Source organism: Aquarana catesbeiana, linkage group LG09 (assembly GCF_042186555.1).
Source record: "Aquarana catesbeiana isolate 2022-GZ linkage group LG09, ASM4218655v1, whole genome shotgun sequence".
Lineage (NCBI taxonomy): Eukaryota > Metazoa > Chordata > Amphibia > Anura > Ranidae > Aquarana > Aquarana catesbeiana.
In genome coordinates this window covers 45,016,021-45,028,747 of record NC_133332.1, presented here as the reverse complement: position 1 = coordinate 45,028,747, position 12,727 = coordinate 45,016,021, and the positions used below count along the sequence as shown (strand labels likewise).

At 44.7% G+C, this 12,727-nt stretch overlaps 1 protein-coding gene across 1 annotated transcript in view; it reads right to left on the bottom strand.

Moving 5' to 3' along the window:
• The window catches only part of LOC141107567 (complement C4-B-like), a 179,969-nt gene that overhangs the window by 33,025 nt on the left and 134,217 nt on the right, over positions 1–12,727 (bottom strand). Inside the window, exons 34-37 of the mRNA XM_073598404.1 lie at positions 11,110–11,200; positions 7,240–7,405; positions 4,630–4,720; positions 388–462 (exon numbers count right to left, since the gene is read on the bottom strand). Of these exons, the coding sequence (XP_073454505.1) occupies positions 388–462; positions 4,630–4,720; positions 7,240–7,405; positions 11,110–11,200 (423 nt within the window). The remainder of the gene's footprint in view (positions 1–387; positions 463–4,629; positions 4,721–7,239; positions 7,406–11,109; positions 11,201–12,727) is intronic.

Sequence of the window (12,727 nt, the reverse complement as noted above, 5' to 3'; positions counted from 1 at the left end):
GAGCGGTGTATACACCGCTCCTTCACTGCTCCTGTCCATTGAAATCAATGGGACAGCGTGGCTATACCTGCAGAGGCGCTTTGCGGTGGTTTTTAACCTTTTCTCGGCTGCCAGCGGGGGGTAAAACGGTAAGGCGCCGCTAACAATAGCGGCACTTTACTGCCAACGTCGCCCCCGCCCCAGTGTGAAAGGGGCCTTAGCCCAGATGCAAGCAGTGGGCTTGCTCTGCATTAGAAGCTGCAGCTTCTAATGCACACTGTGAGAAGCTCACAATGTGCAGTGAAATTAGCGTGGACAATTTCAGTACATTAGAAGAGCCTGTACAACTGTGCACAACTGAAGGGAAGGCTACAGTTCAGCTTTAATACATCTCCTTGCCATACTAACCTTATCAAAGTACATAAGAAGTCTTCCCCCATAGATCTCATAATGGCTGATGTATCTCTCCACTCCATCCTTCAGCTGTGGGTACAGAACAGAGTGTGTGTGTGATAGATTTATATGGATACTTGGGACAAAATGAAACAAAGTCAGATGCATTTGACACAGTTCCCCATAAACGTTTACTGTACAAAATAAGGTCCGTTGGCATGGACCATAGGGTGAGTACATGGATTGAAAACTGGCTACAAGGGCGTGTTCAGAGGGTGGTGATAAATGGGGAGTACTCAGAATGGTCAGGGGTGGGTAGTGGGGTCCCCCAGGGTTCTGTGCTGGGACCAATCCTATTTAATTTGTTCATAAACGACCTGGAGGATGGGATAAACAGTTCAATCTCTGTATTTGCAGACGATACTAAGCTAAGCAGGGCAATAACTTCTCCGCAGGATGTGGAAATCTTGCAAAAAGATCTGAACAAATTAATGGGGTGGGCGACTACATGGCAAATGAGGTTCAATGTAGAAAAATGTAAAATAATGCATTTGGGTGGCAAAAATATGAATGCAATCTATACACTGGGGGGAGAACCTCTGGGGGAATCTAGGATGGAAAAGGACTTGGGGGTCCTAGTGGATGATATGCTCAGCAATGGCATGCAATGCCAAGCTGCTGCTAATAAAGCAAACAGAATATTGGCATGCATTAAAAGGGGGATCAACTCCAGAGATAAAACGATAATTCTCCCGCTCTACAAGACTCTGGTCCGGCCGCACCTGGAGTATGCTGTCCAGTTCTGGGCAGCAGTCCTCAGGAAGGATGTACTGGAAATGGAGCGAGTACAAAGAAGGGCAACAAAGCTAATAAAGGGTCTGGAGGATCTTAGTTATGAGGAAAGGTTGCGAGCACTGAACTTATTCTCTCTGGAGAAGAGACGCTTGAGAGGGGATATGATTTCAATTTACAAATACTGTACTGGTGACCCCACAATAGGGATAAAACTTTTTCGCAGAAGAGAGTTTACTAAGACTCGTGGCCACTCATTACAATTAGAAGAAAAGAGGTTTAACCTTAAACTACGTAGCGGGTTCTTTACTGTAAGAGCGGCAAGGATGTGGAATTCCCTTCCACAGGCGGTGGTCTCAGCGGGGAGCATTGATAGCTTCAAGAAACTATTAGATAATCACCTGAATGACCGCAATATACAGGGATATGTAATGTAATACTGACACATAATCACACACATAGGTTGGACTTGATGGACTTGTGTCTTTTTTCAACCTCACCTACTATGTAACTATGTAACTATGTAACATGGAGAGACAAGGCATGACACAGGTAATACATAATGGGATGAACATCAGGCCCAATCCATAGGGAAGGGGGTGGATGTGTCATATGTCCATTCCAACTCCTTCACATGTCTGCCAACAGGGCTACTGGCACCTCTGTATTGGTTTCACAATGCGCTCAGCGGTATGCAACCAAACTCATGTAATTTTTTAAATTTGCTTTCTATATACATTATTGCAGTGATAGGCCTCCTCCCTTATCACCCCCAAATTTACATTTCAGCAAACAATAGTTTACAGCACAAAATTCTATAGGGGCCTTTTTTTTGCAGCTTTTGTATATTTTTAGACACAATGGCAGGTAGGTTGAAAACCTAAGGATATTGCGGAGAGATTGTAAAGTCTTCAGTGGGTGTGATGGGTGCAGGGGATACCATATCGGCCGTGTGATGGTGCAGGACATACAAAATCAGTGGTATACTGGTGCAGGGGATATCAAATCATATGTATGATATACAGTATTCTAAAGGATGTGCCGGGGATACCAAAATTGGCAGTGGTATGCTACAGGGTGGCAACGGATGGTACAGGATACTAAAGGATGTGCAGGGAATATTAAATTAGTGGTGTGATGGTGCAGGAGATACAAAATCAGTGGTGTGATGGTGCAGGGGATATGTACAGTCTACTAAAGGATGTGCCGGGTTTACCAAATTGGCAGAGTTATGCTACAGGATGCCAAAGGATGTGCAGGAGATATCAAATCGGTGGTGGAGGGAATACTAAACTGGTGGTGTGATGGTACAGGGGATCTCAAATCAGTGGTGTGATGGTACAGGATACTAAAAGATGTGCATGGAATACCAGAACAATGGTGTGATGGTGCAGAGGATAATAAATCAGCAGTGTGATGGTACAGGATAGTAAAGGATGTGCCGAGGATATAAAATTGATGCTGTTATGGTATAGGATACCAAAGGATGTGCAGGGGATATCAAATCAGTGATGTGATGGTTTAAGGGATACCAAATCAGTAGTGTGATGGTACAGGATACCAAAGGATGTGTGGGCATATACTAAATTGGTTGTCTGATCCGACAGGATACTAGGGAATGTCCATGGAATACCAAATCAGTGGTGTGATGGTGCGGGGGATATCAAATCGGCAGTGTGATGGTACAGGATACCAAGGGATGTGAAGGGAGTGTAGAGGTGGGCCACTGCACACACTTGTAGGGATATTAGACTGTCTGGTGCAATCCATGAAAAAGTACATGATATGAATCAGGTAGAAGATGCACTCAACGGGACTTACAACAGGAGGAATTTTCCAATGTAATTTAATCAATGTTAACGTTTTGGCAGGGCATGGCAGGAAATGCGGGGATATCAAATCTGCATTGTGATGGTGCAGGGTATACCAAATCGGTGGTGTGATGGTACAGGATACCAAAGGATGTGCAGGAAATACTAAATTGGTGATGTGATTGTGCAGGAGTTAGCAAACCAACTACATGATGGCAGAGGGTCTGCACCAGTGGTAATCAACAGACGTCTGGTGGACACCTCTTCACAGTTGGCACAGTTGGAATGCCTGGCGATGAGTGCCTCTTGACCCCCCAGGGAAAGAGAGCCTTGACTGATGGGAGCATGGCCAGAGACAGGACAAGGTGGCTGAGTGGTCACCAGGGATTGGTGGTTATGGGGGATGGGCTGGGCCTGAGCTCAGAAAAGTTTTGTTCCCAGGGAATTCTGGGTCTTTCAAAGAACGTGGTTGGAAGAGCTGCCCACCCTCCCACCCCTTTTTTCTATGGTATGTCACAGCTTGCTGCGATTTCTTGACCTTGCCAGCGTAAAAGTGGCTAAGCCCTTGATGGAAATCAGAAGTAGGCGGTCTGTCCAGCACTTATGGTAAGGACAGGCCCCCTCCTTTGGAATCGTGTGCTCACAGTACAATTGTGACTGGCACTGGTTTAAAGTGTTAACATGTTATGTGTTGGATTTTTAATCAAGCTGTGGCCTTGCCCTTTCCAACCTAATGGTTATAAGTGTGTTGATTTAATGGGGTGAAGGGGCAAGGGTGAAGGTTTCTATACATATGTTGTATATATATATATATATGTTACATTTAATTCGTACCGGGCCCATTGCGCCTCAGCAGTCATGTGTTAAAGGAAAGTTGTCATAATGGAAACAGGCCACAACTGCTGACCTATCTTCTGGAGATAATAGCTTCCTGGATGCATAGTTGTCAACAGTCCCGATTTTGGGACCCTTGTCCCGATCGGAGGCCGTCTCGATTCAGGATTTTGCCTTTTGTCCATGGAAAAAACTGGAACGTTTGGCTCTGCAGCAGTTCTGGCTCCTGGCTTCAACAAAATGGCCGCCGGCACTACTGCGAGAGCTCTTTCCCCTTGTGTTCAGCTACATCTCCTCTCGTTCCTTGTGTTCAGTGTAGATGGGAGGGGCCGGTCCGTGCAGCCAATGAACTGGCCCCTCCCCTCTCCACTGAACAGTGAACACAAGGAACGAGAGGAGATGTAGCTGCACCAGGAAGAATCTAATCTGTACAGTCTGCAGTAGAATCCGCTCTTCTCACTGTTTTCCTAGGTGGACTGTATACTGAAGTTATGGACCTTATCCGGCAAACCGAATACCTGCTGTATGGTTTATCAAAGCTGTACATAAAATGTGTTCCCTTTGCTATTATTTGAAGTGTATAATAGAATCTCTGGAGATGTAGCAATGACTTGTAATCATATATACAGTCCATTTTTTTGTTTACATTAAATAGAATATTTTTAACAAAATTTCTGTTTTGTAAGGGCAATCACAAAAGCCACAAAGATTGCTTTGGGGCCCTTGGGGTTACCAACTGAGGATAAAGTTTTCCTTTGGCTTGGTGGAGGGATCCACTCCGACGTGTTCAATAGTCATGGTTAGATTTGGTACTGCATACCTTGTTCAGATCCTGTATGCTGGGTTCAAAGCCACTTAGCATGGTGATGTCAACAATAGCCATTCCAGTGGCACGATCCTTGTTTTTTCTCCTGAAAAAGAGGAAACATAAGGAGAGGGAAACAGCGATGCATTGAGGTTTGTTTCTATGTAAAACCCAACTCCAGCCAAAACTTTTTTTTATTGTGAATGGATAGATAAGATCAGAATTGAGTCTGTACAACCTTCAAGTTGTCCCTCAGTATTGCAGCTTGTATAACACTGTAGTTCACACCTACTCTAATCAAGAGTGTTTAAATAGACTGCTGAGTAATTAGCTTTTGCCCAACTACCAGGTTTGTCTTTCCGTTATTGCCCAGCATGGCATTTCTGACTCTGGTTTCTGTTAAACTGTTCATGTGCTGGATTACTAATGTGATGGATTGGAGTTTGATTGTACTCAGCTTGTCTGTGCTTATCCTGAGCCTTCGTCTGTTAATGCTCAGCCTGTGCTCTGTCTACCTGTCTGAAACCTGGACTCTGTTAGGAATTGGTTTGTCTGCACTTGTGTGCTCTGAAGATCTGTTTGAAAAATTGTTCCCCACAAGAGGGGAGGATAAGTCCCTGGTTAACTAATCATCCACGGAGTGGGAGATGGATGTAATGTTAGATTTTACTACAAGGATTTAGGGGGTTTTAGAGAGTTCCAAAATACCTTTCTGCAATATTTTTCATATGTATGTGCTCCCAGTTCATTAAATTCATTGCAGAATGGATTGTTATCATATCCAGCCAGCAGATGGAGCTCTGAGTTCCCTTTCACATGTTTTGCAGTATTTTCTTAAATTCAATTGTAAAAAGTCTAATGTTTACAGAACACAAGTTGAAATGTACACATGCATGCAAACACACACACACACACACACACAAACAAATGCAGTGAGTCAGACCAATGAATCCTCCCCCACCCCAGGTACAGCACTGTCAGAGGTTTTAATCAACTTCTGCAGTTCTGTCTCCCTAGATCATTGGTTCTCAACCCATGGTACGCGTACCCCTGGGGGTACATGCATCAAGGGGGTATGCCGCCCAGAACCGGCGCCACCAGCGGCCTTAGGAGAGAGCGGCTGACTACCCGGTGTGTTCTGCCAAGAACGCCAACTCGCCCTTGGCAGAACACCGGCGCAGCCCAGTGAAATAGAAGTGCCGCCTCCGGCTCCTATGATGGACATCACACTGGTCCAATACCGGGACGCAAGACGTCCATCATAGGGGCCGGGGGTCCAGGAGGCGGGACTTAGTGGACACTGCAGCAGAAGATCTGCACTCAGTGTAAACCAGCGGGTGGCGGCTCTCCTCTCCCTATGGTGATGCTGATGGGCAAGACGACTGGCGAGGCTGTGCTGATAGGCACTCGCAAGGCTGCACTAATGGGCACCGGTGACTGGCAAGGCTGCACTGATGGGCACTGCGGAGGCTGCGTTGATGGGCCCTGGTGACTGGCAAGGCTGCATTGATGGCCACTAGGGAGGTTGCGCTGATGGGCACAGGTAAGGCTGCACTAATGGGCACAGGTGACTGGCAAAGCTGCACTGATGGGCACTGCCAAGGCTGCGGTGATGGGCACTGATGACTGGCAAGGCTGCATTGATGGGCACTGGCAAGGCTGCACTAATGGGTACTGGTGACTAGCAAGGCTGCACGATAGGCACTGCCGAGGTTGCATTGATGGGCACTGGTGACTGGCAAGGCTGCATTGATGAGCATTGGCGAGGTTGCGCTGATGGGCACAGGTAAGGCTGAGCTGATGGGCACGGATCAGGCTGCATTGATGGGAACAGGTAAGGCTGCATTGATGAGCACTGGTGAGGCTGCATTGGTGAGGCTGTGCTGATGGGCACTGGTGTATGTGTGTGTGTGTGTGTATCTGTCATTGCAGCATGCACACATACAATGATATGGCAAATGAACAAAAACCTTCACAAACACATACTGACATTACATACACACAGAAACTATGACACCCAAACAACAGAAATTACTTTCTTGAGACAGGGGTACTTTGAAAAATATTTTAGACCTGCAGGGGTACTTCACCGTAAAAGGTTGAGAAACAATGCCCTAGATAACCTATAGTGCTCCAGGATCCCCTTGTAATGTATTAAAAATTTACTTGTAAAACAAAGACTCTATTTGTAATATACATAGTGAAAACAGATATAAAACATTGGTATTAAAAATGCATACATTTCTAAATAAATAGAAAAAAAATTATCTAAAACTGTTAGCCTAGGTTCACACTGACAGCAGGATTGAAATCCTGCGAGAATCCAATTTCATACCTGCATGTCAGTCCAACTTCGGGAGCGATTTAAGAGACTGGTTCCTACACAGATATCTATACAAATCGCACCCCGAAGTCACCAAAAGTAGTACAGAAACTACTTTTGGGAACTGGTGCGGCGCCGCAAAGTCGGTGTTGCACCGACTCGGACGGTGCCATTTCCGGCAATAGCCGCAGATTTGGCATGCAATTTGACATGTCAAATCGCATGCCAAATCACATCAATGTGAACCTAGACTTATAGTTTCCCTTTAGTATTCCATCCTGTAACAGTGTCATTGCCCTTACCACAACCCTACTGAGTAGACCACTTTCACTTGCTTCTCCTTGAGCTGAGAGACATCTCTTCTTGCTCTGCTGCGCAGGTCATGCCAGTGAATGTTCTCCAGGGGTTCATCAGCCATCGTATCTTCTTCTTCTTCTTCTTCATATTCATAATTGTAGTCCGATTGCTCTGAAAAAGGTTTGAAACAGAGAGGTAGGAGAAAGAGAGATGAGATTTAGGATCACCCTTGTGTTGTAAGTACTGGGTCTCTGCTGAATATTTCTACTGTGCTAGGCAGGCGTGCATTTTATGACCAAGAATGGTTGGGAATTGATAAATGGGGTAAGGAATAGAAGAGGTGCATGCTATACATAAAGGAACACTCTAGTCAAAAAAAAAATAGCAGGAAATGCAGTCTGATGCAGACCACATACAGATCCTGTCCCTCCCCCAGACTTTGACTTGATCTCAAAGCGAGTGTGAATGAGGACCTAGTTGATGGAGAGTGTGATGAGTCTGAAGCATTATGGGTGGAACTGTACATGAGTATGCGTACTACAAAGGTTATCATTGGAGTTTGTTATAGACCTCCCAGTGTTCATGAGGAGGTGGAGACTCAGCTCCTCGCACAAATGGAAAGGGCTGCAAGGGCCGGGACAGTGATAATAATAGGGGATTTTAACCACCCAGAAATTGACTGGAGTAATGACACTGCTGGGGCAGTTAAAGGTCAAGAATTGATAAACCTATTACAGGACAATTTTATGGTCCAGTTTATTGAGGCCCCGACTAGGAATGATACTCTGCTGGACCTGGTAATCTCAAACCATGCAGAGCTTATTACTAATGTTTATATTAAAAACATCTGGGTAGCAGTGATCATAACATGATTTCATTCAATATTAGCTGTAAGCAACAAACACATACAGGAAATATTAAAACACTTAACTTTAAGAGAGCAAATTTCCCAAGACTAATGCCCCGTACACACGGTCGGACATTGATCCGACATTCCGACAACAAAATCCATGGATTTTTTCCGACGGATGTTGGCTCAAACTTGTCTTGCATACACACGGTCACACAAAGTTGTCGGAAAATCTGATCGTTCTGAACGCGGTGACGTAAAACACGTACGTCGGGACTATAAACGGGGCAGTAGCCAATAGCTTTCATCTCTTTATTTATTCTGAGCATGCGTGGCACTTTGTCCGTCGGTTTTGTGTACACGCGATCGGAATTTCCGACAACGGATTTTGTTGTCGGAAAATTTTATAGCCTGCTCTCAAACTTTGTGTGTCGGAAAATCCGATGAAAAATGTGTGATGGAGCCTACACACGGTCGGAATTTCCGACAACAAGGTCCTATCACACATTTTCCGTCGGAAAATCCGACCGTGTGTACGGGGCATTAGACTGGGAGGGAATATTGGCATAGATGAACACAGAACAGAATTGGGAATTCTTCAAAAAGACTGTATGTGAATTTACTGCAAAATACAGTGCCTCGAAAAAGTATTCACAACCCTTGAAATTTTCCACATTTTGTCATGTTACAACCAAAAACATAAATGTATTTTATTGGGATTTTATGTAATAGACCAACACAAAGTGACACATAATTGTGAAGTTGAAGGACAATTATAAATGGTTTTCAAAATTGTTTACAAATAAATATCTGAAAAGTGTGGCGTGCATTTGTATTCAGCCCCCTTTACTCTGATACTCTGATACCTCTAACTAAAATCTAGTGGAACCAATTGCCTTAAGAAGTCATCTAATTAGTAAATAGAGTCCTGACCCTGACCTAGACCTTTTTTTTTTTTTTCACACACTTTATAATTTTCTCCTCTGGTAAGGAGAAAAGGATATATATATTTTTTCCACTGAAGAGGAGAAACACAGTGACTGATCACTGTGATAGCTAATCACTGGCTATCGCAGCAATCAGGTGATTCGGAACCAGTTCCCCATTGTTAATACGAGACCCAATGCTGTCCATGACAGCTAGATCTCTGTGCTGGGAGTGCACTGTGCAGCACGCTCTCACCACAAACACAGTAGAGTATACAGTTGTGCTCATAAGTTTACATACCCTGGCAGAATTTATGATTTCTTGGCCATTTTTCAGAGAATATGAATAATAACACAAAAACATTTCTTTCACTCATGGTTAGTGTTTGGCTGAAGCCATTTATTATCAATCAACTGTGTTTACTCTTTTTAAATCATAATCACAACAGAAATTACCCAAATGACCCTGATCAAAAGTTTACATACCCTGGTGATTTTGGCCTGATAACATGCACACAAGTTGACACAAAGGGGTTTGAATGGCTATTAAAGGTAACCATCCTCACCTGTGATCTGTTTACTTGTAATTAGTGTGTGTGTATAAAAGGTCAATGAGTTTCTGGACTCCTGACAGACCCTTGCATCTTTCATCCAGTGCTGCATTGACATTTCTGGATTCTGAGTCATGGGGAAAGCAAAAGAATTGTCAAAGGATCTGTGGGAAAAGGTAGTTGAATTGTATAAAACAGGAAAGGGATATAAAAAGATATCCAAGGAATTGAGAATGCCAATCAACAGTGTTCAAACTCTAATCAAGAAGTGGAAAATGAGGGGTTCTGTTGAAAACAAACCACGGTCAGGTAGACCAACTAAAATTTCAGCCACAACTGCCAGGAAAATTGTTCGGGATGCAAAGAAAAATAACTTCAGGTGAAATACAGGACTCTCTGAAAATGTGGTGTGGCTGTTTCAAGATGCACAATAAGGAGGCACTTGAAGAAAGATGGGCTGCATGATCAAGTCGCCAGAAGAAAGCCATTACTAAGCAAATGCCACAAAGTATCCCACTTACAATACGCCAAACAGCACAGAGACAAGCCTCAAACCTTCTGGCACAAAGTCATTTGGAGTGATGAGACCAAAATTTAGCTTTTTGGCCACAACCATAAACACTACACTTGGAGAGGAGTCAACAAGGCCTATGATGAAAGGTACACCATTCCTACTGTGAAACATGGAGGTGGATTGCTGATGTATTGGGGATGTGTGAGCTACAAAGTCACAGGAAATTTGATGGCAAGATAAATGCAGTATGTTATCAAAAAATACTGGAGGAACATTTCCATTCATCAGCCAGGAAGCTGCGCATGGGACGTACTTGGACATTCCAACATGACAATGATCCAAAACACAAGGCCAAGTCGACCTGTCATTGGCTACAGCAGAATAAAGTGAAGGTTCTGGAGTGGTCATCTCAGTCTCCTGACCTCAATATCATTGAGCCCCTCGGGGGAGATATCAAACGTGCAGTTCATACAAGACAGCCCAAGAATTTACAGGAACTGGAGGATTTTTGCCAAGAGGAATGGGCAGCTTTACCACCAGAGAAGATAAAGAGCCTCATCCACAAATACCACAAAAGACTTCAAGCTGTTATTGATGTTAAAGGGGGCAATACACGGTATTAAGAACTGGGGTATGTAAACTTTTGATTAGGGTCATTTGGGTAGTTTCTGTTGTGATTATTATTTAAAAAGAGTAAACACAGTTGATTAATAATAAATGGCTTCAGCCAAACACGAATCATGAGTGATAGAAAAGTTTTTGTGTTATCATTCATATTCTCTGAAAAATGGCCAAGAAACAATACATTCTGCCAGGGTATGTAAACTTTTGAGCACAACTGTATATGCGGCCCCACAAATTAAGACCTACTTCCTTGAGGTTGCATATGTGCGTACCCTCGACAGGAAGGGGTTCATTTTTGCATAGTACCTGGAAGCTGTATACAAGCTGTACATCCAATTCACACTAGTGTGAAGCCAGCCTCATAGATCATATGGGGAACTTGAGGTATAAAGAATAAATGTACTACTTACCTGCAACATCATCTCCAATAATCTCTACCTCCAGCCCAAGCTGCGAGCAGTCATTGTCCTCCACTTGCATGATGTTATACCTCTTGAGAACCTGGAAGTAAGAGTATAGTAGGGGTAAGTGTCTGCATCTTAAAAAAAAAAAAAAACATAAAAAACTCTGTGACAGATGTAGGTGAAGTGTTGTTTTTAGGAGCTGGGGATCACATTATAGACCAGTCTTTCCCAACTAGGGTTCCTCCAGAGCTTGTTAGGGGTTTCTTGAGCAATGACCAACTTCTACCCCTCAGATTAGTAATCACTGACACCAGCAATCTTTTTTTAGCTATTTGTAAAAGAGGATACTCCCAAATACCCACAAGTGTAAGGAGCATTCCTCCCAGTGGCGGCTGGTGTTTTTTTTTTTGGGGGGGGGGGGTCGAAAACACCCCCACGCTGTCGGTTGGTCGGGTCGCCTGCACCCCCCCTTGTGGGTGATCAGTCATCCAGCCCCGCAGTTACCCCATCTAGGTCGCAGGCGGGCAGCGCTCCTATGGGCGGCGGCTTCCATCACGTCTCCTCCTCCTCTGCATTATGGCGGCTACCGCTGTGCATCTCCTCCCTCCTCCTAGGCGCCCATTAGGATCGCCTGTCCTTTTAGCCAATCAGGTGACAGGTCTCAGGTCCGCTTCCTGATTGGCCGGGAGGAGGATCAGTGTGACAATTGTGAATATTCATTCGCTATTGTCACACAACCGAGTGGGCACGGAGCGCAATGCTCTGCACCCCGAACAGCAGCAACAGAACTGGCAAAGTGCCACAACTTTCTTTCCACAGTCCATTTTTACAAAGTTTACTTTTTTTTTGCAGAGTTGATGACATTAAATTTTGAGGCGGGGTTCACACTATTGTGAATTGGATGTGGGCTTCCCAGCATCCAATTCGCATAGCAGGAGATTGCGACCGGCTCTCTATGGAGCCGGTTCACTCATCACCACTGCGGCTCCGGTGCGAATAGCACAGAAGCCTTGTGCATCTTTTGGTCTGTTTCAGGTCCGAATTCAGCCAAAAATTTGGGCTGAAATCAGACCTGAAACAGTGAATGGAAACGCACCGGACTCCTGCTGTGAGACGCTGCGTTCTCCAGTGTCAACCCAGCCTAAAGGGTAGGCGGGTGGTACCTACTCCATGTTCTCCTCCTTGTTGGGTGCCAAATGTGGGTCACATAGGAGGCCTACCCCGGGGTGGGTTCTTCTGGGCACCTTGAACAGGATCACTCCACTACACATGGGGTATCTTTACTTTAGAGCCATTTTTACCAGTGCCTTGGGACAAGGGTGGGGCTGTGGCAGGGGAATACACAAGCTTAAAGCGGTTGTAATCCTCAGACATGAAATATAGACAAAGCATATACCTCTATAGTGTGTATTTGTCTCAATCCAGAGCACTAATGCCGCGTACACACGGTCGGACTTTTCGTCTACAAAAGTCCGACAGCCTGTCCGACAGACTTCCGGCAGACTTGCGGCGGACTTGTGGCAGACTTTCTAACGAACGGACTTGCCTACACACGACCACACAAAAGTCCGACGGATTCGTACGTGATGACGTACACCAGACTAAAATAAGGAAGTTCATAGCC